Raw genomic sequence first — 27,399 nt, 5'->3', positions numbered from 1 at the left:
AGTGTCATCATGGGTAAAAAGAAATCTTTCAAAATAAAAGAAGCTCGGCAGGAAACTCAAAAAGGGGACTGCGCAAAATAAGAGCAAAAGACCAGCTAGGAATCCCACAAAAGGGTGACCTAGGCAAAAGTTAGGGTTACAAAAATAAACAAAAACAAAGGTCCGCTAAAACGCCACAAAAGGGTGTTTTAGGCAAAAATAAGGACAATCAAAAAACAAAATGAAATCCATGATGGTACCATGAACCGAATTCAAAAAGAAAGGTTCAAGGGAAGCTATCCAAGTTGTCAAAATCACAACGTCAATAAACAAAGATTTTCTTAACTTCATAAGTGTTTAATCAAACAAGCCTAAACACTTAAGCCTACCATTGGCCATCCATTCTTACAAAAACCATTTTTGAAAAATAAATCCCCTCTAAAACACAAACTTCAGAACAAAAATATCTTTCCTTTCTTTTCTCTCTTGTCCCGAAAGATTTTAGAATAATCTAGTGGAAGCATGGAGAAATAAATCATCACTGAAAATGGATCTAATCTGAATAATAAAATGGGGGAAGAACTGTGCCAAGAATTCAAGATCCAACACCATAACTCTTCCCCATATCGGCCGAAGATGAATGGGGCAGTCGAGGCAACCAATAAGAACATCAAGAAAATAGTGCAAAAGATGGTTGTCTCATTTAAAGACTGGCACGAGATGTTACCCTTCGCTCCTCATGGCTATAGGACTTCAGTACATACATCTACAGGAGCTACTCCATTCTCCCTCGTTTATGGGATGGAGGCAGTTCTACCCATCGAAGTCGAAATACCTTCCCTAAGGGTAATCATGGAAGCAAAACTTTCCGAAGCAGAATGGGTTCAAAGCCGGTATGACCAGTTGAACCTCATTGAAGAAAAACGGCTGAACGCCATATGCCATGGTCAAGCCTATCAAAGGAAGATGAAAAAGGCTTTTGACAAGAAAGTCCACCCTCGAGTCTACCATGAGGGAGAGTTGGTAATGAAGAAATTGCTACCAACTCGAAAGGACAAAACCGGAAAGTGGGCCCCGAATCACGGAGGACCATACGTGGTAAAACGAGCCTTCTCAGGAGGAGCATTGATCCTCACAGACATGGATGGAAAAGAACTTCGATACCCAGTCAACGCTGACGTGGTAAAGAAGTACTATGCTTGAAGATGTTGCTTGCATAGGCCCGCTAGGATGAAAACCCAAAAAGGGCGTCCTAGGCAAAAGTTAGGGCAAAATAAAAAGCCCGCCAGTACAAGGGTACTAGGCAAAACAAAGGCGAAATTATTGTAGACCCCTAAAATTGTCCGGGTCGGAAATAAAGCTTGAAGACTCTCGAAGACTGAAGGATAATCAGCCAGAAGGACTCCTCGAAGGCCCTAGGAGGGTTCTCTGTAGGTCTAGAGGTCTTAGAATAGCTAAAAATAAGGAAGTGGAGGGAAAAAGCCCAATACGGCCGTACTGAACTTAATACGGCCGTATTGAAGCTTCAATACGGCCGTACTGAAGTCAGTACAACCGTATTGACACTTCAATACGACCACTGCGAACTCAATACGGGCGTATTGAAATTTCTGACTTTCAATACGACCGTATTGAACTCCAATACGACCGTATTGAAGTTCAAAAATTTCAATACGGCCGTATTGGCCCTGTAGGCCGTACTGCGCCTATTCCCTATAAATATGACGTCAATTGGACGTCATTCCACACTTTTTCACTCAGTTTTGACTCCCTCCTTGAGTATTCTGGGGTTTTTGAGCAGTGTTCTGCCCTAGAAAACTCTCTGGGAGTCGATCCGACGAAGTTCTTGAGCCCCGAGCCATTTTGCTTGAGGATCGAACCTAGTCGAGGGGAAATCTTTTTGATTCCCTTAGTTAAAATTTTGTTCTAGGAGAGCGAGGAGCGGGCTTGTAGAGCGAGGGAACGCCAAAACGCTTCCCAGTTCTTTGCAATATAAAAGCACGCTTCAAGAGGTTTCCCTTCAATCCTTCCTTTTACTGCTTTCTGTGTGCATATTTAAACTATCATCATGTAGATAGTCAATTTATAATTGCTTAGAATAAATAGGGGTAATTTAGTAATTTTATACTGTTCTTTTAAAAATAATCTGTTATAGGGAACCCGAAAGGGGCGCCGTGGGGTGCTAACACCTTCCCCACGCGTAACCGACTCCCTTACCCAACTCTGGTTGTAGTGGCCAAAGTTGATTTTTAAATCAATTGCCTTATCCCTTTTTCCAATGTTTTGAGTAAAACATTGGTGGCGACTCCACGAACCCTCCTTTTGCGAAAACCACTAAACCATGGAGGGTCCCGCTTGGGATTAATATGGATTAGTGAGACTTTTAATAAATAAATTGGATAAGATCGACAAGGTCTCAGTTTGAGAACAAGTCGTTCTAATAATCCAATACATTTTCAAAACCAAAAATAAATGAGTCCAACCATCCTTCGCGAATGCCGAAAGCCCGTTTCGGGCCGGTGGCGACAGATGGCGACTCCACTGGGGAAGCCTCGAGAGTCAGTCCCATTTAGTGACAGATTATTTTTAACAAATAATAGTTAAAATTACTTCATTACCCCTTGCTTGTATTATAATATGTTTTATTATATGGCTTTAAATAACTGTTGTATGTTTAAATTCCGCAATTGTTTGAAATAAAAACTGCACACAAACCTTTGCACACAACAGTTCCCTCTATACCCGGGGGCATGAGTGATTAACCATAGGGAGTGGATGTTAGTACGGCCGGTTGTCGAATGGGTCTATAGGTGCCCGTAGACCGTTGTCGGAAAACATCACTCAAGGTGATAACCATGAACTTGAGTCCGACGGTGCGTTGGAACTTTCCATCGACCTACGACGAGAGGAATTGGGTCCCTATAATGGGGGCACCTTGGGGGCCTTTGACCAAGTGAGAACAGTTAGATCCTCCTTGAATATGCACTTTTCTGCAGGAGACCCCTACCTCGTGATTCGCTCGTGACTGTTCGTGGATGAGTGAATTGTCTGTGCATTGACTATGTGACATTGTATGAGCATACATTGCACCTTTTAAACATACAACATTCTTTTTAAAATAAAAAGAATAAATAGAAATAAAGATCTTCTAGTACATGGTGTTAACATCTACCTTCATCACATTCATGTAGGTAGTTTTCCTTTTCACCCAAAAAAAATATAAAAGAAAAATACCCAAAGAAAAAAAGAAAAAAGGGTTATTTATCCAAACCAAGCAATATCATGCATCATCTTAGGAATATCCTAAAAACATGATAATGCTTAGTTGAATAAACACTATGCATGCATATTCACCACCATCATCTCATATCATGCATATAGGTCATGGAGGGATCTAGGAGTCATTCATACATCTCTCCTAGTAATCCATTAATAAACATTAATAAAAAGAAAGGATTAGTCGATGCGTATGTTCAAAGAATGGATCGCACGCCGTTCGTTATCAAGTGTAAGCCAACAACCGTGCCAATCGAGCGCACATCAACTCCGTTGTTGGTAATCAAGACGAATAAAGGGGAAGGTCCGACACCATTAAGGATCACAGTCCCAAGGCCTTTCCCTTACAAATCAAATAAGGCTGTGCCGTGGATATACGACATCCACTCTTCTGCCGACAGCGATATCTCCAACATCGCTGGACTTGGGGGCATGACTAGGAGTGGCAGGATCTACACTCCCGATGATCTTCATGATAAAGCTCCCAAGAATAAAGAAAAAGGAAAAGATAAAACCGAGGAAAAAGAATCCGAGGAGGAGACAGACGAGCTGTTAAAGTTTATCCGACAGAGCGAGTACTCCATCGTGGATCAACTTCATAGGACGCCAGCAAAGATTACGCTGTTGTCGTTGATCCTAAGTTCCAAACCGCATCGGCAAGCTCTGTCGAAAGTCTTGAACGAGGCATACGTGTCGCACACTATCTCCCAAGACGAGTTTGAGGGGATTGTTAGTCACATCAAGGCTAATGATCACCTCACCTTCATCGATGAAGAAATCCCCGCCGAGGGATCAAACCACAACAAGCCCTTGCACATCTCTACAAAGTGCAAGGAGTAGCACATCGTTAAAGTCTTGGTAGGTAATGGATCTTCCTTGAAAGTGATGCCAAAAAGAACGCTCAAAGCAATTGGCAATCAAGGGAGTCCAGATGCGCCCGAGCAACATGACCGTTCGAGCCTTCGATGGTTCTAACAGAGAAGTGGTGGGAGAGATCAATCTTCCAATCCAAAATTGGACCCACTATCTTTAATGTCGAATTTCAAGTGATGGACATCACTCCCGCATACAGCTGTCTCCTCGGCCGACCTTGGATTCATGATGCGAAAGTTGTTCCTTCTACGCTCCACCAGAAAGTCAAGTTCATAGTGGGTGACAAACTGGTGACCGAACAAGCTAAAGATGACATACTCATCAGCAAGCCATCCAACATACTTTATGTGGATGCAGCAGAGGAAGCTTTAGAAACCGCCTTCCAAGCATTGGAAATCGCCAATGTCGAAACGTTTCCCCGAGAAATGAAGAAGGTAGCTCATATGCTCACAAAGAACGGATACTTGCCAGGACAAGGATTAGGCAAGGACTCCCAAGGAATCCCGGAGCTACCCATTATCAAGGATAATCCGGGGAAACAAGGGTTAGGATACAACCCTGTTAAAGATCAAAGAACGAAGAGGAATCAAGATCCTTCTCGACGTTCTTTAAGCCAGATCTTTAGGAAGGCCGGTTCACAAGCGTCAAGGCCGGTCGTCGTCGTCAAAATATTTTTTTCCTTCCGATAGGGATGTATAGACTCAGTGACTATTAGAGATCACTCCTCGGGGACAGCCCGACCCCCGAGCCTCGATAGGGCACATGTTTCCGCTGCGATTATAATAAAATCATTCTTCATTAATTCTTTATTGCTTCTTTTCTCGCTTGCAATAAAATTCTAGACCACATTATTTTAACCCTGTTTGAATAAACATGAATGAGGTTTAAATCATCTTAATAATAATAAACCCGCATCATTTTTATGTGGAAGTGTGTGTGTCAACTTGGAGCACCTTTTCTTGGCCTCAATAAGTGCCGTCATGGATAAAATAAATCCATTCAGGACAAAAATCCTAAAAAAACAAAAAGCTCGGCAGGAAACCCAAAAAGGGGACTGCGCAAAAATAAGAGCAAAAGACCCGCTAGGAATCCCACAAAAGGGTGACCTAGGCAAAAGTTAGGGTTACAAAAATGAACAAAAAACAAAGGTCCGCTAAAACGCCACAAAAGGGGGTTTTAGGCAAAAATAAGGACAAACAGAAAAACAAAATAAATCCATGATGGTACCATCAAATGAATTCAACAAGGGGCTCAAGAAAAGCTATCCAAGTTGTCAAAAGCACAATCATTAATAAAGATGTGCTTAACTTCATAAGTGTTTAATCAAACAAGCCTAAACACAATAAGCCTACCAATGGCCAGCCATTCTTACAAAATCCATTTTTCAAAAATAAAATAATCCCCTCTAAAACACAAACTTTTGAAAATATATATCCTTTCCTTCTTTTCTCTCTTGTCCCAACGATTTTTGAATAATCTAGTGGAAACATGGAGATATAGTGGTCAATAGGAGGGTTGACACATCTTCTAAAGAAAGGGAAGAATCATTTGGTTGATGACACCAAAATCAAATATGCATCATTCCTCGGTAACAGAAATCGGCAGAGCACAGTCCGTCTGGAGGAATGGCAAAATCCAAACACAAAAACGCATCGGTTAATTCTTTTGAAAAAAGAATCAAATAGAATTAGGTGCATCATACTGCATACATGCATACAGATGATAGGTGTACTGGAAGATCACTTATTCTCTGTTTATTGAAAAAACAAAAAAAATAAAATATATAAACTTCAGAAAAAACAATGCGCCCGTACCATGTTCAGTACACCCGTACCAAAATTTGGGGTTATGAACAAATTTTTAACTCAAACATGGGCGTACTGAAATGGATGCAGCCGTATTGGCCATAAAGAAATTTTCAAAGACCTCGTCATGAGGCAACTACATAAATTAGAAAAAATAGGAAAAATTGCTTGTGTATGACAGCAGCAAACAAAATGCAAAGATTCAGAAAATCAACAGCGTCATACAAAATAACTGAGCCTGGAGAGGCTTGCCGAAAGAATACTCTCAGAATAACTGAGCCTGGAGAGGCTTGCCGAAAGAATACTCTCAGAATAACTGAGCCTGGAGAGGCTCGCCGAAATAATACTCTCTCAGAATAATTGAGCCTGGAGAGGCTCGCCGAAATAATACTCTCTCAGAATAACTGAGACATTTCTATACAGAAAAAGCCAAAACCAACAAAAAAGGCAAAAATACAGAAATCAACAAAAATACAGAAAAAGCCGAACTCAACAAAAAAGGCAAAAACACAGAAAAAGCCAAAATCAACAAAAAAGGCAAAAACACAGAAAAAGCCAAAATCGAAAAAAGGGCAAAATACAGAAAATCCAACAAATCATACAGAATGACTGAGCCTGGAGAGGCTTGCCGAAAAAATACTCGTACAGAATAATTGAGCCTGGAGAGGCTCGCCGAAATAATACTCTCTCAAAATAACTGAGCCTGGAGAGGCTTGCCGAAATAATACTCTCTCAAAATAATTGAGTCTGGAGAGGCTTGCCTAAATAATACTCCCGCAAAATAATTGAGCCTGGAGAGGCTTGCCTAAAGAATACTCCCTTCAGAATAATTGAGCCTGGAGAGGCTCGCAGAAATAATACTCCTTCAGAATAATTGAGCCTGGAGAGGCTCGCAGAAAGAATACTCCCTCAGAATAATTGAGCCTGGAGAGGCTCGCAGAAACAATACTCTTCCTTCAGAATAGTTGGGCCTAGAAAGGCTCGATTCCCCAGAGATATCTCAAGCTTACACTCACGGGCCAAATTCCCCAGTGAAAGCTATCAGAATGCGATCAGCGAAATCCCCAAAGGAGGCCTGATCATCCAAGAAAAATGTCTAAGGACTTTAAACTTCCCCAATGGAGGATAGCTTTCCAACTCAAAAGCGATGGGTGAAGCTAAGCCTGAAGAGGCTTTCTAGATAATACTCTGGGATGAATAAAAACTTCAAATCCCCAATCGCCTACTAAAGAGGCATTTCTACAAAAGGAAGACCAATAAACTATTCCCCAAGTGGAATTTGGCTCTCAGCCTAACAAATGAACGTCAAGATGATCTGCCTAACAAAAGAGGCCAATCAACATCAATCCTCAGTGGATGATCGCCTATCCAAGAGGCATCCCTACAAAAGGGGAAGAAAAATCAAAAAGATTAATAAAATTCCCCAAGCGGAATTTGGCATCCCGCCAAAACATCGAACATCAAGACTATCTGCCTAACAGAAGAGGCCAGTCAAAAAAAATCAACATCCAGAATCCCCAGCGGATAACAGCCTACACAGAGGCAGCGAAAAATCAGAAAATCAAAAAGAGTTACCCGAACAAGGATAACCGGGATACTCCACCTACGTCAAAAGGACGTCAGCCAAACATAAGGCATCGCTCGACTCAGAGAGAAAGAGCATCTGTGTCTACACCCCAAGGAGTCAGAAATTCCCCATGGGTACCAACAATGCAACGCAAGTTGGGGCACAGGAACCTGTGAATGACTGCACATCCCGTAGACGGATCCCTGCATTATCCAGCCCTCAGTGGCACCAAAATCAAAATCAACATCCAGAATCCCCAGCGGATAACAGCCTACACAGAGGCAGCGAAAAATCAGAAAATCAAAAAGAGTTACCCGAACAAGGATAACCGGGATACTCCACCAACGTCGAAAGGACGTCAGCCAATCATAAGGCACCGCTCACATCAGAAAGAGCATCTTTGTGTCTATACCCCAAGGAGTCAGAAATTCCCCAAGGGTACCAACAATGCAATGCAAGTTGGGGCACAGGAACCTGTGAATGACTGCACATCCCCTAGACGGATCCCTGCGTTATCCAGCCCTCAGCGGCACAAAAATCAAAAAACAACCGTCGAAGCAGCATCGTGGACTGTGGAGACAAAATCATCACCAAATCCCTGGAAAGGAGATATTCACGCTACCCCGTCGTCACAAACACGGAGGTATGTAGCTTCCGGCTCGGGCAATGAGAGAAGCTATCTCTGGAAAAGGGGTACTCACCGCTTACCGTTGTCACGAAGGTACTTAGTTTCCGGCTCAAACAAAGAGTGAAGCTAAGCCTGGAAGGACGGTACTTACAGCTTCCAGCTTGGGCAACAAGCAAAGCAAGGCCTGGAGAGGCAAAACTCACACTGCTTACCGTTGTCACAAGGGTACTTAGCTTCCGGCTCGAACAAAGAGTGAAGTTAAGCCTGGAGAGACGGTACTCACAGCTTCCAGCTTGGGCAACAAGCAAAGCAAGGCCTGGAGAGGCAAAACTCACACTGCTCACCGTCGTCGCAAAGGTGCTTGGTTTCCGGCTCGAACAAAGAGCGAGACTAAGCCTGGAGAGGCGGTACTCAACCATCAGCGTCATCAGAGGCGCATTGATGTCCAACTTCCGGCTCGAGCGTCGAGTGAAGTTGACCTTGGAGAAGGTAAACTCAGCTACCGAGGATGTCAAAAGCGCCGAGGTATGCACCCACCTGGAGAGGCTACTCAACATTTTTCCACCGGAAGACGCTACAAGTCAGAAGGTCGGCGCAATACCCGGACAATTGGGTCAACTCCTTTACTTGTCAGCCGATACACCAAAAGGCCGTCCGACTAAGTAAAGGGGGGGCAGCTGTAGACCCCTAAAATTGTCCGGGTCGGAAATAAAGCTTGAAGACTCTCGAAGACTGAAGGATAATCAGCCAGAAGGACTCCTCGAAGGCCCTAGGAGGGTTCTCTGTAGGTCTAGAGGTCTTAGAATAGCTAAAAATAAGGAAGTGGAGGGAAAAAGCCCAATACGGCCGTACTGAACTTAATACGGCCGTATTGAAGCTTCAATACGGCCGTACTGAAGTCAGTACAACCGTATTGACACTTCAATACGACCACTGCGAACTCAATACGGGCGTATTGAAATTTCTGACTTTCAATACGACCGTATTGAACTCCAATACGACCGTATTGAAGTTCAAAAATTTCAATACGGCCGTATTGGCCCTGTAGGCCGTACTGCGCCTATTCCCTATAAATATGACGTCAATTGGACGTCATTCCACACTTTTTCACTCAGTTTTGACTCCCTCCTTGAGTATTCTGGGGTTTTTGAGCAGTGTTCTGCCCTAGAAAACTCTCTGGGAGTCGATCCGACGAAGTTCTTGAGCCCCGAGCCATTTTGCTTGAGGATCGAACCTAGTCGAGGGGAAATCTTTTTGATTCCCTTAGTTAAAATTTTGTTCTAGGAGAGCGAGGAGCGGGCTTGTAGAGCGAGGGAACGCCAAAACGCTTCCCAGTTCTTTGCAATATAAAAGCACGCTTCAAGAGGTTTCCCTTCAATCCTTCCTTTTACTGCTTTCTGTGTGCATATTTAAACTATCATCATGTAGATAGTCAATTTATAATTGCTTAGAATAAATAGGGGTAATTTAGTAATTTTATACTGTTCTTTTAAAAATAATCTGTTATAGGGAACCCGAAAGGGGCGCCGTGGGGTGCTAACACCTTCCCCACGCGTAACCGACTCCCTTACCCAACTCTGGTTGTAGTGGCCAAAGTTGATTTTTAAATCAATTGCCTTATCCCTTTTTCCAATGTTTTGAGTAAAACATTGGTGGCGACTCCACGAACCCTCCTTTTGCGAAAACCACTAAACCATGGAGGGTCCCGCTTGGGATTAATATGGATTAGTGAGACTTTTAATAAATAAATTGGATAAGATCGACAAGGTCTCAGTTTGAGAACAAGTCGTTCTAATAATCCAATACATTTTCAAAACCAAAAATAAATGAGTCCAACCATCCTTCGCGAATGCCGAAAGCCCGTTTCGGGCCGGTGGCGACAATTATCCCCGCTAGGATACGTCCTAGGCAAAAGTTAGGGGCAAAAGAATAAGATGTAAAAGCAAAGTAAGCAACGGTCACTTGAATCGAAAACCGAAAGGCGGTTCAAGTGATTATCTTCTAGAAGCAAGCGTCTTGCAGCATCTACACTCCTGGCTCAGGCATCTCACCCGAAGAAACTAGGGGAATGTAAAGAGCAACAATTACAGATATAATTGTTAAACCCAATGTATATAGCCTACCCTGGCCAGCCATTCTTCAGAAATTCCTTCTGTATATCTTTCTGTAAAAACACTTGTGAATATTAATAAAATATCTATTCATTTCTTTTCTCTCTTGACCATGTGATTATGCCTCTAAATTGGTATTTCTAAAAAATTGTATGAAATTCCTTAATAATCGGTCAATAAAGAAAATTGGAGGGGTTCCTATAAAATCCATAATCTCCTGCATAAAAGGCTCACAAAAATATTCCCTCACGTCGATGACAGAAATTCCTCCAAGAAAAGGAGGATAGGGAGAGCCATTCATTTTTCTAAAAACATTAAATAATAAAACTTGCATTTGTGCATCACACACATTAGTTGCACATTCAAAGACCTTATCATGAGGCAATTGCATAAAATAGAAAATAGGAAAAATTGCTTGTGTATGGCAGCGGTCAACAGAAAAAGCCGCAAATCAACAGAAAAGGCAAAAATACAGAAAAAGCCAAAAAATGACAAAAAAGGCAAAAAATACAGAAAAAGCCAAAAACGACAAAAAAGGCAAAAGATTTAGAAAATCAATCGCCTCGTACAGAATAACTGAGCCTGGAGAGGCTTGCCGAAATAATACTCTCTCAGAATAACTGAGCCTGGAGAGGCTCGCTGAAATAATACTCTCTCAGAATAATTGAGCCTGGAGAGGCTTGCCGAAATAATACTCATACAAAATAACTGAGCCTGGAGAGGCTTGCCGAAATAATACTCTCAGAATAACTGAGCCTGGAGAGGCTCGCCGAAATAATACTCTCTCAGAATAATTGAGCCTGGAGAGGCTCGCCGAAATAATACTCTCTCAGAATAACTGAGCCTGGAGAGGCTTGCTGAAATAATACTCCCCAACTGTACAGAATAAATGAGCCTGGAGAGGCTCGCAGAAATAATACTCCCCAGAGAAATCTCAGCTACCACTCACGGGCCAAATTCCCCAGTGAAAGCTATCAAACCAAGATCAGCAAAATTCCCCAAGGGAGGCTTGATCATCTAAACAGAATATCCAAGTCGAAAGGACTTAAACTTCTTCAGTGGAAGGTAGCTTTCCAACTCAAGCAATGAGTGAAGCTAAGCCTGAAGAGGCTTTCTAAATAATACTCTGGGAAAAATAAACTCTAAATCCCCACTCGCCTACTCAGAGGCACCCTCTCAAGAAAAATCACAAAAGACAAATAATCATTCCCCAAGCGGAATCCGGCACTTAGCCGAACACCAAACATCAAGATAATTCGCCTACTCAGAGGCACTCTTTCAAAAAAGAAAAAAATCCAAAAGATCAATAACAATTCCCCAAGCGGAATTTGGCTTTTCAGCCAATCATTGAACATCAAGATGATATGCCTAACAGAAGAGGCTAATCAAAATCAACATCCAGAATCCCCAGCGGATAACAGCCTACACAGAGGCAGCAAAAATCAGAAAAACCAAAAGAGACACCCGAATAAGGATAACCGGGATACTCCACCAACGTTGAAAGGACGTCAGCCAATCATAAGGCACTGCTCATCTCAGAAAGAGCATCTTCGTGTCTACACCCCAGGGAAACAGAAATTCCTCAATGGGCACCAACTACCCAATGGAAAGTTGGGACACAAGAACCTATGAGTAACTGCACATCCCCTAGACGGATCCCTGCGTTATCCAGCCCTCAGTGGCACAAAAATCAAAAACAATCGTCGAAGCAGCATCGTGGACTGTGGAGACAAAATCATCTCAAAGCCTAAGAGGCGCTACTCAGCTACCCAGTTATCGAGAGTACCGAGGTATGCACAAGCCTGGAGAGGCGGTACTCAGCTACTGATCGAGGCCGTACCCGGTCAAATAAAAAAACAATTAATGTAGTACTAGGAAGTGACTCCTAGGTCGTCTCCCAAGGACCAATTGTCTCAGTCAAAGGTTCAAACACACAGTGGGGGGGGGGTTGGTTCAGATTATCGAGTTAAATAAAACGAGCAGAAGTATGGATTACTTGCAGTAATTAAAATAGGTCAGACCCCTGAACATAATGCACCTCTGATTTCCTTGGTTCACAACAAATAATCTGTCCAAACATAATCCTGTTCAGTCCATGATTAATCAACTAAGCGAAAACTAACATGAGACCTCACTACACGAATTAAGCAAACGTGAACCTTGCAAGACCTCCTTCCCCAGGATTAAGCAACCTGAGATACTGAACGTGAACAACCCAGAGTCATTAAGCATGGCTCAGATGTTGAACGCCTCAGAACAGAGATCCCACAAGGGAGGATCAAGCGGAGCAGAAATGCAACGCACAGAGAACCTCTTTCAGAGGATTGCATTCTGTCCAAGGGCCCAAACCCTGGGATTTAGCCCTCCATTAAAATAGCAACAGAAACGAAAATACAAGAAAACATGAAAGTGGCAACAGCAATGCAAGCAAAACGTAACAGAGAAGAGGAAGAAGAAAACGAAAATGGAAGCAGGAACAAAATACAAAACGTGAATAATAATAGCAAAACGTGAATAATAATAGCAAAACGTGAATGTTCAGATACAAGAGGAAGATCAACCAGAAAACAACCAGAAACCGTGAAGAACAAAGAGCCACCAGCATAAAACGAAAAAAAACAAAGTTCCAAGAGAGACAACAACGTGGTCACATCAAGTCTGCATGTGGGTAGCTGCTCCTCTCCCTAGAAAAACCCTAATAGAGTGTAAGAATGGGCCCCCACTGGTCTGACCCGAAAATACAATAAAAATAAACGAAAAAGAAAATAAAATGCTGATATGGCATAAGTGGTGCAATGGTGACATGGCATGTGATGTGGCAGATCTTCTTGAAGTCCAAAAATTTATTCCAAGCCCAAATAATTATTAAATTGCCCTGAAAATAAAAATTGGGATAATAAGATCCAGAAAATTCAATTTAGTTAAAATATGAATTATCGGTCCAATTAAAGCCCAAATAGAAAACAGTGCAGAATATAAACAATTAAGCACAAATCAGAGATTAAGATAAGCACAGAAAGGTAAGAAAATAAGGGAAAATAATGACTCATCAAATTCCCCCACACTTAGCCTTTTGCACTCCTGGGAAAAATCAAAAAGCAGAGCAAGGAACAATTTAAAAGATACCAAAGATAGCAAAGAGAGCCACATGGAGAAAAATGAAAACAAAAACAACAACACACAAACAGACAGAGTTACATAATCCTCATTGAATCCTGAGAAAAGAGAGGAATAGGCAACATGCAACACACAAAGAGTCAAAGAAACCAGATACTTATGGAAATCATCCAAGCATTTCAAAACATGGCAAGACAATCAATCAACTTAAGAGGTGAATCAAAAATAACAGAACCTCACAAGATGCACTGTATCACTGTATCTCTCAAGTGTCTAGGCAACTGTATACTCTCAAAGCACTCATGAAAAACAAGCAACAGATAGACTTGGCAAGCCTCTAAAATCAACACTCAACACACATGCACATGAGGATCAAAAGGTCTTTTTAGGGTTGTAATGAGGCCAAGGACAGGGTAGAAGATAATATATGGGATAAGTAACTACAAACCAGAGGAAGCAGAGGAGCAATGGGGGATAAGTCAAGAATAAACATAATAAGCAAACCCAAAACCTCTAATGACCTCTAAAATAACCAATCCTCTTCCCCTTTGCCTCATACAATTTCTCTTTTTTTTTCGTTTTTTTTTTTTATTTATTTATTTTTTTTTTTTTTTTAATAGCATGAACAGTACACACGAAATTTTGAGATAATCTAATATAAGATGTGCAGAGAAATAAATATACAGCATGAAGAACCAACTAGCCAATATATATCATCCAATGAAACATACACACACACCCCCACACTTATTGAAGAACTTATTCCCAAAACAATTCCAAAGCTCCAAAACTCCCTAAGGTTAAGGTAATCATGGTTTTTCACTTAAGGCTTGTAATGAGGTTCAAACAAAGAAGGGGAAATAGGCTCAGCAGGGGTTATCAGAGGAGTTAATTCAAGGTAGGCTTATTTGGCTAGAGGCTTATCAGAATAAAAATGCCTTAATCCTTTCCAAACATGCATGTGGACCAAGAAATATCAAACAGAGTCAAGCCAAGGATATTGTGCAAGCAATCAAGAGGCAAAACACACAAGAAAGAGCAGAGAAAGGGTCAAACCTCACATAGGGTAAATCTGTCACATTCAATTCAACCTCTCAAACCTCATAATCAAATTGCCAAGCAGAGAAAGACAGGGATTTCAATCCATAGAATATCAAGTAACTCATATCCAAGAGTGAAGCAAGTGCCCACAAACTATCAAAACCCAGAAATCAAAGAGAAACATGCAAAACTGTACATGACACCTAAACATAGAACCTAAACCAAAATTGACAAATAAACCCTAAAAGCATCTAAACAAGACACCCCCCCACACTTAAATCACACATTGTCCCAATGTGGCTCACATCATAAGATCAAAGCAATTAAAATAATCAACAGAATGGGACATGTGCAAAGAGGGGGAAAAGAGAACTCCCTAAGTCATGGAGATGGTGGAAAGGAAGTGGGGTCGAGCAGAGACATCTCCTCTACAACTGCATTCAACAGGGAAGGATTGCTGAGGAAAGGTTTCAGACGGTGCCCGTTAACTTTGAAGCTCTTGTCTGTGGATTCACTTTTGATCTCAACTGTACCATAAGGAAAAACATTAGTAACAACAAAAGGTCCAATCCACTTAGAACGCAACTTACCACCCATGAGACCAAGCCTTGAATTATACAGTAAAACTTTCTGCCCAACCGTGAAGTCCTTTCTAGCTATCAAACTATCATGGAACTTCTTGGTTTTCTCCTTGTAGAACTTAGAGTTCTCATAGGCTTCCAGGCGGATCTCATCCAGCTCACTCAGTTGCAACTTTCTTTCCTCACCAGCCTGATCAATGGAGAAGTTGCAGGTCTTCACAGCCCAGTAGGCCCGATGCTCAATCTCAACAGGTAAATGACATGCCTTGCCAAAGACAACCCGATAAGGAGACATCCCTATAGGTGCTTTGTAGGCAGTCCTATGTGCCCAAAGAGCATCATCCAACCTGTTACTCCAATCTTTTCTGTTGGGCTGTACAATCTTCTCTAAGATTCTCTTGATCTCCCTATTTGAAATCTCAGCTTGCCCATTAGTTTGGGGGTGGTAAGGTGTGGAAATTCTGTGCACTACCCCATACTTCTTGAGCAAAGCCTGCATAGATCTGTTGCAAAAATGGGTTCCTTGATCACTAACAATGGCTCTGGGTACTCCAAACCTGCAAAATAGGTGAGATCTAACAAAATCCACTACAACCCGAGCATCATTAGTTCTGGTGGGTTTGGCTTCCACCCATTTTGAAACATAATCAACAGCTAAAAGAATGTAGGAAAATCCAAAAGAAACAGGAAAGGGACCCATGAAATCAATACCCCAAACATCAAACACCTCACAGAATAGCATGGGCTGCTGAGGCATCTGCTGTCTCCATGTAAGGGATCCTCCTGCTCGCTGACACTGCTCACAAGTGCTACAAATCTTCCACGCATCTCTGAAGATCATGGGCCAGTAGAAACCACAGTCAAGCACCTTGCGAGCTGTCCGCTGAATGCCTAGATGGCCACCTGGTGGGGAAGAATGACAAAACTGCAGGACCGAATCAATCTCATTATCTGGTATGCATCTCCTAATCACCTGGTCACTGCAAAACTTCCACAAATAGGGGTCATCCCAAGTATAATGCTTAGCATCACTCTTAATTTTATCAATTTGAGCTCGTGATGCTAAGGGAGGAAAAACAGAAGCAACTAAAAAATTAACAATGTTTGCAAACCAAGGGGTAGAAGAAGCAGAAACAGAAGAAATAATAAACAAATTTTCATCTGGAAAATTATCCTGGATGGGCAAGATGTCAGCACTATCCTCAGGTCTTTTAATTCTGCTAAGATGGTCTGCCACCAAATTTTGAGCTCCACTCCTGTCCCGGATATCCAAGTCAAACTCCTGGAGCCAAAGCATCCACCTGATCAATCTAGGCTTTGACTCAGCCTTTTTCAGCAGGTACTTCAGAGCTGCATGGTCAGTATAGATAATAACACGAGAACCAAGCAAATAAGATCTAAATTTATCAAGAGCAAAAACAATGGCAAGAAGCTCTTTCTCTGTGGTAGTGTAGTTTGCTTGGGCAGCATCCAAAGTCCTGGAAGCATAATATATCACTCGAGGCAACCTGTCAACTCTCTGTGCTAGGACAGCTCCCAATGCATAATTGGATGCATCACACATCAGCTCAAATGGGACTGTCCAATCAGGTGCCTGAATGATTGGAGTGGTGGTCAGTGCTTCCTTGAGGCAGTCAAATGCCTGTTTACACCTGTCATCAAAAACAAAATCAACCTCCTTCTGCAGTAGATTGGATAGTGGAAGGGCCTTCTTGCTGAAGTCTTTAATGAAGCGCCTGTAGAAACCTGCATGGCCAAGAAAAGATCGCACCTCTCGCACGCAAGAGGGGTAAGGCAATTGTGAAATAACAGATATCTTTGCAGGATCTACCTCAATGCCCCTACTAGAGATGATATGCCCTAAAACTATACCCTGCTCAACCATGAAATGACATTTCTCAAAATTAAGAACAAGGTTAGTCTCAATGCATCTATTCAAAACTTTATCCAGACTATCCAAACATGTATCAAAAGAGGATCCATACACAGTGAAATCATCCATAAACACCTCTATGCAATTTTCAAGAAAATCAGAAAAGATACTAAGCATGCACCGCTGGAAGGTACCAGGGGCATTGCATAGGCCAAAGGGCATCCTCCTATAGGCAAAAGTGCCAAAGGGGCAGGTGAATGTGGTTTTCTCTTGATCCTCAGGAGCAATGTGGATTTGAAAGTAACCAGAAAAACCATCAAGAAAGCAGTAGTGAGATTTACCTGCCAGACGCTCAAGCATCTTGATGGAGGACCATCCAAGGAAGAGGAATACATGAAGGCCATTGGACCTTTGACAAGGTCCATGGTAAGGAAGCTAGAAGAGACATCTAAGGAGGAGGTGCTTCTTAGACCCTTGCTCACCATGAGCATTGTGTACTTTTCTCCTTAGTAGTATCTTGAGTAGTCCCATTGTATATATTGTATATAGTAGACTTTGTATAGGATTGTTTTGCCTTTGTATTTTGGAGGCACCTTTTTCTTGTTAGAAGTAGGCATAGGAGTGGCATTAGTAGACTAAAGTGTGCTCCTAGCATTTTAGCCAAATGTGGTCTTAGGATAAAGGTTTTACATATTGGACTCATTTAACTCCTAATTTTTCATAGATTTGATTTAGCTAGGTTCCATTCACATTGAATGAACCTAACTAAACCAAATGAACCATTTTCAAACCGGGTGGAGTTAAATGAAACCAATCAAAACCGTCCACACCTTTGTGTTCACACCTTGTGTTCACATTGGTGCACACTTGGCCAAATGCTTGGACCTCTTTTCTCTCCTACACAAGGGCGGTTTAGGAAGGCTCAACCATGGTTCTTAGTGAACCATGGTCTAGCCTTTTCTTGCTCCCTAAGTTGGACGGACCCAACCATGGTTCCTAGTGAACCATGGTCTAGTCTAGCTTAACCCCTAGGTGGCCACGCCTATATAGCCTCAAATTTTCACTTGTATAACACTTTTGGCATTAATGAGAATTGAGTATTCAGATTAGAGATCAGATTTCTCTCCTCCCAAAGGTCCTAAACCTCTTTGTGCAAAACCAATCTCTTATCACTTTTTCCAAAGACAAGTGTGGCGGGTTGAAGAATGCTTATCCCTTCACCAAGAGTGGCGCATTCTTGAGAGGCTTCTCCACCATCTTAAGGTGGCCGTGAGGTTCCTCCCTCCATTGGAGCCTTACACAAGCATTGGAAGGATTCTAGGAGCCAAAGATCTAGGGAAAGACTTGAAGGAAGCTACATCAATCCGGCCTCCTCCAAAGTTCTTCCATCATTTGGTATCATGAGCTAGGACTCCAAGTAATCCGATTCCTTTGCTTTCTTTCTTTTCTTTTGCATGTCTTGAATCATCTTGGTAGAGTCTTGTTGCTGTTCTCCTTGTCTTCTTTTTCCTTTTTGAGTCTTGGTATGTTCTTGGAGTGATTCTTGTGTCACATTTATAAATCTATAGAATTCACTCACATTGTCTTGCTTTTCTTGGTTCATTTTTGATAATTCTTGTGAATCAATCTTGGTATGTGCTGTAGGTACTCTTTGTTTGTCTTTCTATATGAATTAGGATTGTTTTTATCTTCTTTTGAATTCCTATGGTATTCGGTCTTAAAAGAAAGTTCAAGAAAGAAACAAGAATGCATGCTTTTTCTTTTTGTAATCTACTAGTTTTGTCTTAGTTGTCATGTGTAGTTCTTTTTTGTCATTGCATCCGTGTTGTCCCATTTTTCTTTTTCAATCTTGTTCAATGAAAGCCTGTTCTTGAATGTGTCATTGCTGGTTGCATGATTAAATCATTCTTAGAGTGCTCACCAATTAATTCCTATGCATGTTATTAGACCTAACATGTTCTAAAGTCATTTTTGTGAAATTCTTTGCTATTAGTTTCATAGCAATATATGACCAGCAATTCTGTGGTGTGTCTTGTGCTTGCTTTGATTAAAGAAAAATTGAGAAAGAAGTGCATAGAAAACGCCTATTAAGTGTGCTAAAAGAAGTGACAAAACTAGTCACAAAAGTGCTGAAAACTTTTGGTCTAAAAGTGCACTTGTATTTTCTTCTCTTCTTTCTCTCCTTTTCTCCACTTGTTTTGGAAACCTTTTTGATGTAATTGGCCTCTGTCCAGTGCTTAATATTCTGTGTCTAAAGGAAAGAAAAGAAAGAAAAAGATTTCAAAAAGCAAAGAAAAAGAAAAAGAAAGCAAAAGAAAAGAAACTAGAAAAATTCAAGCTGAAAATTTGACAATTTTGTAGCACTTGGCCTAGTGAATTTGTGTGAATTTTTCATGCGGTTTCCTTCTCTTTACAGTGGCTGAAAAGAACTTTTAAATCATCATAGCATTGCACAAAATTTTATTTTGGTTTTTGTAATCAAATCTAGTGCCATTCTTAGGCAATTCTTTTGAGTGCTAGCCTTGAAATTAGCCTTATTTGTTGCTTTGTGTCTTCTTTGGCTCTCTTTGTTTGTCACATCAATTCCCATGAGAGTTTTGCCTATCCTAAATTGTGCTTTTCAGTTTTACTTCTTTGGCTTCTTTCCTCTCTTGTGTTGCTTGCTAAACTTGGTGAAACTATAAGCCTTGTTCAATCTATTACACTTGGAAGGAAGGTATAATTGAGGCATATTGGTTGACCTCAAAGGAGCTTAGCCTTGAAGGAGGATTGAGGTACAAACTGCTGAGTGAAACACCTTTTTGGAGGCTAACTTGTTTGCTCATTTTGCAGCCAAGACTTGCTTGAATTTTCAGGTACATTCTAGTGCAAAGTGGTGGCGGTTTTGAGTGGAGTTTGGTGGCGGCTTTGGTGCCTTTTGGTGGCGGCCTTAGTGGCAATTTTGTGGCTGTTTGAAGACCTTGAAAAGGATTTGATTCCAGCCAATTTGGGGCACATCCCTGGACTAGAGGCTGTCCCAAACTGTCCAGCTATTTTGGTGGAAGAGTGGCCAAGAAGAACTTTTGTTTTGTATTGCTTATTTGAGTTGTAATTACATCACTTAGCTTGAATAGTTTTGTGTCAATTTTCTTTGTATTCAACTTGCATTTAGGGGTGGCTGTTTGGACATTAAGTAAGCTCCCCCACCTCCTAAATAGTCCTACTTAATTTCTATTAACCTCGATTAGTGCTTGTGGAAGGGTCCCCAAAGGCTTTAAGTGCCACCTTGGGCTTCCACTAGGAACCGGCTAGATTTAGTTTTAGCTTTCATAAACCGGATTTCTAGGTTGGTGAAAGTGTCCCAAAAAGCCTTAGGTGCTACTTGGACTTTCACCTTAGGATAAGCGACTAGTATATGCTTTATTTGCTTTCATTTTAATTGTTTAGCTCCTAGGTTCGTTTAGAAGGCTTCTATTGCCTACTAGGGGTTTCGTGCACACACACACACTACTTTACTTGTCTTGTGTGGAACTTTGTTTTGTAAGAAAAGTACAAAGGGGTTTAGTAATTTCCACTTGAAGAGGCTTGGTTATTAAGTGGCTCTTTGTAGCTCACCTCCCTTGATAGTGCAACTTGTATACTTAGACCTCTAAGTACTTAGTACTACACCAAAACAAAAAAAAAAAAACTACAAGCTTTTGTGAAAACTTTTATCACTCACTTTGCAATTTTCAAAGACTTGTGAAAACCTTTTACCTTGCAAAAATGAGTGATCATTCTCATAATAGTAGTGTGCATGGTCATCACTCCCCTAAGAGCCATAAGAGTACTAAGGAAGAACTTAGGGAACTTAAGGAATACATTAGAAAAAAAGAACTAGAAAATGAAAAAAACAATGAAACAATTAGAGAGTTGTTAAATAAACTTGTTGTGGGTGAGACTAGCAAACCCCACGGCCATGAGGGTCATGGACCTTCTAGGTCCAAAGGCTATCACTCGCACACACATTCACCAACAAGTGAAGGGTTGCATAGTAGTCATCATGATGATGGTTACTACCAAAGACCCCCTAGGCACCATAGGCCTAAGCATGAAACAACTCCTAAAGAACCTAGGTTTGACCTTCCTCCCTTCCATGGCAAGGATAGTGTGGATGACTATTTAGATTGGGAGATGAAGGTTGAACAACTCTTCACTTGCCACAATGTAGGTGAAGACCGAAAGGTTCCCATGGCTACTCTTAGCTTTCAAGGGTATGCCATGTATTGGTGGACTTCCCTAGTTAGAGAAAAACAAATTCATCATGAGCCTCCAATCCAATATTGGAATGAGCTAAGGAGTGCCTTGAGGAGAAGGCACATTCCTCCATACTTTGAGAGGGAGTTAATGGACAAGCTCCAAAGACTCCAACAAAGAAATTTGAGTGTTGAGGAATATAGGCAACAAATGGAGTTGCTTATGATGAGAGCGGGAATTAGAGAAGAAGAAAGAACCACTATTGCTAGGTTTCAAAGTGGCCTAAACCTAGAGATTAGGGATAAAGTTGAACTATTACCCTATAGAGATCTAAATGAGCTAGTACAACTTTGTGTGAGAGTAGAACAACAACTTAGAAGGAAGCCTACCCTTAGGAAGGAATCTACCTCATACCCTAGAGAGGACTTCAAGAAGGAGGGTCAACCCTCCTATTCAAAAGAAAGGCCACTAAAAGAAAAACAAAAAGAAAAACCTTCTGATGAGCCTAGAACTAGTTCTATTAAGTGCTTTAAGTGCTTAGGGAGGGGACACATAGCCTCCCAATGCCCCACAAAAAAGACCATGATCATTAGGGGTAATGAGATCCTAAGTGAAGAAAGCACTTCATCTTCTTCATCCTCCTCAAGTGAAGAAGATGCTAGTCTTAGTTCTAGTGAGGAAGCACCATGTGAAGGTGACCTATTGGTTGTCCAAAGGTTACTTACCAACCAACCCAATGATCAAGACCAATCACAAAGAGAGAACCTTTTCCATTCTAGATGCAAAATTTTTAAGAAAACTTGTTCTCTCATTGTTGATAGTGGATCTTGTAATAACTTTGTAAGCCAAAGGTTGGTTGATAAGCTTAACCTAACTACTATAGCCCATCCTAAATCTTATAAACTTCAATGGCTTAATGAGGATGGACCTATAGAAGTTAAGGATCAAGTAAATGTTCCTTTCTCCATTGGAAAATATAAAGATGAAATTTTATGTGATATAATTCCAATGGATGCAAGCCACATTTTACTTGGAAGGCTTTGGCAACATGATAGGAAGGCCATTCATGATGGTGTTACAAACAAAATCCGCCTAGTTCACCTAGGCAAGAAACATACCTTGACTCCTCTTTCACCTTCACAAGTGTTGGAAGATCAAGTATTTATGAAATCAAAAAAAAGAAAAGAGGAGAAAAAGAAGGTTCTAGAGTTGGAGGGTAGTGTCTCCTCCAAGGAAATTGTTCCTAGAAGTCAATTTTTAATAAAACATTCTATCAAGAAATGTCTTCTAGTTGAACAACCTCTTCACCTTCTTAAAACTAAAAAGACACTACTCTTGGAAAAGAGTAAGGAGGATAGTGTCTCCTCCAAAAATCTTATGCAAAAGGAAAGTCACTTTTTAATTCAAAATAATTGTAAAAAGACTTTTCTTCTTCATAAAGAATTTAGCTCTTTTTCTACTGCTGCCACAACCTTAGAGCTTAAGATCCACCACCTAAATATTTTTGAAAATAATGGATCTCAAGTTCTTAGTCTTGTGAAGAAGAAGTGGACTTCACCTAGTTCTACTTCTTATGCTACTACTTTGGTGGTGCCCAAAGTAGACGGCCATTGTCTATTTAGGACTTCTCCTACTTTAGTTGTTCTAATAAAGCACCCAACCTTTGGTTTATATTGTTTATCAGATACATCTCATGGTGTCTTATTTTCTACTTTTGATCTTAAGGGAAGTTCAAACTTCTTTGAACTTAATTTTACTACTTCCCTTCAAGACCAAATTAGATTCTATGACTTTTCTAAACTCTTTACACCCTCTTCCTTGATGTATCTAACATATAATATGATCAAGGGTTGTCTAGGTAGTTTCCTTATTATATTCACTTTATTTTCTTGTAGACGCCTAGGTTACTACATAGGGTACTTTAGGCAAGATATCTTGGTATATAGGACTACTTCATTAGTTTGTTATAGTTTTAGCACTTTAACATTTTTAGGATTTAGTTTTACACTCAGACTACACTATAGTGAGGATCCTATTCTTATAGAACCCATCCTTCCTAGTCTAAGGACCCTTGCTAGGACTATAGAAGGAATTCCTCATAGGGTGCACTTTCCACATATGTTATATGAATATGTCATCCCTAATGCTTTATTTCTTATTTTCATTGTAGGTGATGCTATCTTTGTGGAAGGACCACTGGATTTGAGGACAAATCCTTTCGAAGGGGGAGGGTATGATGGAAATCTAATCCCCAAGGATCCCTTTGGAAGAAGTAAGACCAAGAAGGGTGAAGGGTGATCCAAGGTTGCTCACACATGAAGACCATTAGGCCTCTAACTAGGTCTATGGTTAGGGGGCTAGAGGAGGCTTCTATAGAGGAGGGAATGCTAACATGGATGATGAAGAGGTAGATCTGAGGACAGATCCTTCCCAAGAAGGAGGGTATGATGGAGGACCATCCAAGGAAGAGGAATACATGAAGGCCATTGGACCTTTGACAAGGTCCATGGTAAGGAAGCTAGAAGAGACATCTAAGGAGGAGGTGCTTCTTAGACCCTTGCTCACCATGAGCATTGTGTACTTTTCTCCTTAGTAGTATCTTGATTAGTCCCATTGTATATATTGTATATAGTAGAATTTGTATAGGATTGTTTTGCCTTTGTATTTTGGAGGCACCTTTTTCTTGTTAGAAGTAGGCATAGGAGTGGCATTAGTAGACTAAAGTGTGCTCCTAGCATTTTAGCCAAATGTGGTCTTAGGATAAAGGTTTTACATATTGGACTCATTTAACTCCTAATTTTTCATAGATTTGATTTAGCTAGGTTCCATTCACATTGAATGAACCTAACTAAACCAAATGAACCATTTTCAAACCGGGTGGAGTTAAATGAAACCAATCAAAACCATCCACACCTTTGTGTTCACACCTTGTGTTCACATTGGTGCACACTTGGCCAAATGCTTGGACCTCTTTTCTCTCCTACACAAGGGCGGTTTAGGAAGGCTCAACCATGGTTCTTAGTGAACCATGGTCTAGCCTTTTCTTGCTCCCTAAGTTGGACGGACCCAACCATGGTTCCTAGTGAACCATGGTCTAGTCTAGCTTAACCCCTAGGTGGCCACGCCTATATAGCCTCAAATTTTCACTTGTATAACACTTTTGCCATTAATGAGAATTGAGTATTCAGATTAGAGATCATATTTCTCTCCTCCCAAAGGTCCTAAACCTCTTTGTGCAAAACCAATCTCTTATCACTTTTTCCAAAGACAAGTGTGGCGGGTTGAAGAATGCTTATCCCTTCACCAAGAGTGGCGCATTCTTGAGAGGCTTCTCCACCATCTTAAGGTGGCCGTGAGGTTCCTCCCTCCATTGGAGCCTTACACAAGCATTGGAAGGATTCTAGGAGCCAAAGATCTAGGGAAAGACTTGAAGGAAGCTACATCAATCCGGCCTCCTCCAAAGTTCTTCCATCACATCTGATCAATGAAGGGCAGAGGAAAGTGATCCTTCCTAGTTGCTTGATTCAGCCTCCGGTAGTCGATGCAGACCCTCCAACTGTTTTGCACTCTAGTGGGAATGAGCTCATCCCTCTCATTTTTCACAACAGTGAGACCTGTCTTCTTGGGGACAACCTGGACCGGACTCACCCACTGACTATCTGATATAGGATAAATGATCCCAGCTTGAAGAAGCTTGGTCACCTCCTTCTTCACTACATCCAAAATGACAGGGTTGAGACGCCTCTGGGGTTGTCTGACTGGTTTAGCTCCATCCTCTAAGAGTATCCTATGCATGCAAGTGGATGGGCTGATACCAGGGATGTCCGCCAGGGTCCAACCGATGGCTTTCTTATGCTTTTTCAGAACGTGCAACAGTTTCTCCTCTTGAACAGCATCAAGGGAGGTGGAAATGATAACTGGAAACTTCTCATCATCCTCCAAGTAGGCATACTTGAGGTTTTCTGGTAGAGGCTTTAATTCTGGAATGGGTGCTGGCTGAACAGTGGAAGGAACTAAGGGTTCCACAGCATGTACCTCAACCTGCAAGTCAGACTCACGTGTACTTCCTGAAACATGGTTAGTGCATTCTGACTCTAAAGAAATAATATCCAGAGGTACAGCACCCAAAACATCATATGCACAATCAGTTACAAAATCACGATTATTCTTGGGACAGGAATCAAAATCTGATACAGAAACAGATTCAAAATCAAAAACAGAATCAGAATCAGTGCATGCAAGAGAAGTATATAGATCAGACAGAAAACAATGTTTCTTATCATGCAGAGAATGAAAATTAGAAGAATACTCATCAACAATATCATCAAGTATCTCAGCACGAAAAACAGAATGGTTTTCAGATGGATGTTTCATGGCATCAAGAATGTTAAAATGGACAATACTATCACCAAATTCCATGGATAATGTACCAGCATACACATCAATCTTAGTTCGGGCTGTTTTCAAAAATGGTCTGCCTAAAATGATTGGGGCAGATCCATGGGAGAATCCCTCCTCCATATCAAGCACATAAAAATCGGCAGGGAAAATCAGTTCACCAACCCGAACTAAAACATCCTCAATCAAACCTGTAGGGTGGGCAACACTTCTATTTGCCAACTGTATCACCACACCCGTAGGTTGCATAGGACCAAGAGACAAAGATTTAAAAATGGACAGAGGCATGACATTTATAGAAGCACCCAGATCAAGCATGGCATTTTCAAATTTGTTATTCCCAATAATACAAGGTATGCAGAAAGTACCTGGGTCCTTACATTTTTCAGGAATGTGAGGAACAGATTTACCTATCAAAGCAGACACATTTCTGCCCATGCTGATTCTCTCATTTCCCTTCATCTTCCTTTTATGAGTGCACAGCTCCTTGAGGAATTTTGCATATCTCGGGATTTGCTTTATGGCATCAAGCAAAGGTATGTTCACCTCTACTTTCCTGAAGGTCTCCAAGATTTCCTTATCCACCTCTTCCATTTTTTTGCTTGGAATCACCTTAGGAGGAAATGGAAGAGGGATAGGAGGCTGCAAATCTGAACTGGTGCTGGAAGAAGGTCCACCTGCATGAAAATTTTTGACACCAACTGGTTGATCATTTTGCTCAGATGCAGATGTTGGAACTGGAACTGGTACAGGTGCAGATGGCGGTGGAGGTACTACAGTGGGCATGTCAATCTGTTTCCCGGACCTCAATGTGATGGCACTCACATTTCTTGGATTCTGCACAGTCTGTGAAGGCAACTTATCTGAATTTTGTGACTGTGCCTGATTAAGTTGAGTAGCCATCTGTCCCATCTGATTGGTCAAGCTCTGAATGGAAGCTCTGGTCTCTTGCTGGAATTGCATATTTTGAATTGTCATCTGCCTCACTAACTCCTCCAATGAAGGTTCGGAAGTAGAAGGTTGAGGAGCTGATGGTGCAGGAGCTTCATTCTGCTGCCTGTGATATTACTGCTGTTGCTGCTGCTGAACTGGTGGAGGCACATAAGGTCTGCTTGGACCAGCAGAACTCTGAAATGGTGGTGAAGGTTGTTGCTGCTGCTGCGAAGACCATCTAAGATTAGGATGATTCCTCCATCCTGGATTATATCTGTTGCTGGACAAATCACAATTTTGTTGTTGCTGCTGCATTGGTCTGTTATTGTAGATATTTGCAGCATAGGCTTGAGGAGCATTAACATCAGAAGACTGCTGCAATGATGGACACGAATCTGTATGATGATCATTTGATGTGCAAAGGCCGCAAACTCTTGCCACAGATGCTGACTTTTGATTCGCAGCAAGTTGACTCACCAGGCTGACCAAGGCATCAAGTTTACTCTCCAGCTTTTTATCTGTATCAGTGGCCACATCATGAACTCCTCTAACAACAATTGCATTGTCGTTTCTGGTACTGAATTGTTGAGAGTAGGAGGCCATCTTTTCTATTAAGTTCCTGGCTTCAGCTGGGGTCATGTCACCAAGTGCTCCACCACTTGCTGCATCTATCATACTCCGCTCCATGTTATTCAGCCCCTCATAGAAATATTGCAGCAACAACTGCTCTGAAATCTGGTGGTGAGGACAGCTTGCACATAATTTCTTGAATCTTTCCCAGTACTCATACAAGGTTTCTCTACTGAGTTGTCTGATCCCTGATATATCCTTCCTAATTGCAGTGGTCCGTGAGGCAGGGAAGAATTTCTCCAGAAACATTCTTTTGAGATCATCCCAGCTAGTGATGGACCTGGGAGCCAAATAATACAGCCAGTCCTTAGCAACTCCCTCCAATGAATGTGGAAATGCCTTCAGGTAGATGTGATCCTCTTGAACATCAGG

At 41.4% G+C, this 27,399-nt stretch overlaps 1 protein-coding gene across 1 annotated transcript; it reads right to left on the bottom strand.

Annotated features, from left to right (window-relative positions):
* Positions 1-12,382: 12,382 nt before the first annotated feature.
* Positions 12,383-26,442, bottom strand: LOC145954823 (uncharacterized). Its single transcript, XM_083069511.1, has 8 exons — positions 25,833-26,442; positions 24,769-25,655; positions 17,046-17,211; positions 16,091-16,724; positions 15,690-15,958; positions 15,451-15,535; positions 14,457-14,550; positions 12,383-12,439 (listed from the first exon to the last, which is right to left on the bottom strand). Exons 1-8 carry the CDS (start codon positions 26,440-26,442, stop codon positions 12,383-12,385), a joined length of 2,802 nt encoding a protein of 933 aa, XP_082925637.1.
* Positions 26,443-27,399: the final 957 nt, after the last annotated feature.

The sequence above is a fragment of the Cajanus cajan genome, chromosome 1 (genome assembly GCF_000230855.2).
Source record: "Cajanus cajan strain Asha chromosome 1, NIPB_CcT2T_4, whole genome shotgun sequence".
Taxonomy (NCBI): domain Eukaryota; kingdom Viridiplantae; phylum Streptophyta; class Magnoliopsida; order Fabales; family Fabaceae; genus Cajanus; species Cajanus cajan.
This window is presented reverse-complemented; position numbering and strand designations above follow the sequence as displayed.

Excerpts from the sequence above, each read along its gene's own strand:
- LOC145954823 (XM_083069511.1), bottom strand. The coding sequence starts at position 26,442 with ATGACAATTCAAAATATGCAATTCCAGCAAGAGACCAGAGCTTCCATT. Across the intron at positions 25,656-25,832 it reads TGAAAAATGTAAGGACCCAG|GTTTGATTGAGGATGTTTTA; the intron begins GTACTTTCTGCA and ends CCCACCCTACAG. Across the intron at positions 16,725-17,045 it reads TGGCCTATGCAATGCCCCTG|GTTTCTACAGGCGCTTCATT; the intron begins GTACCTTCCAGC and ends TTGGCCATGCAG.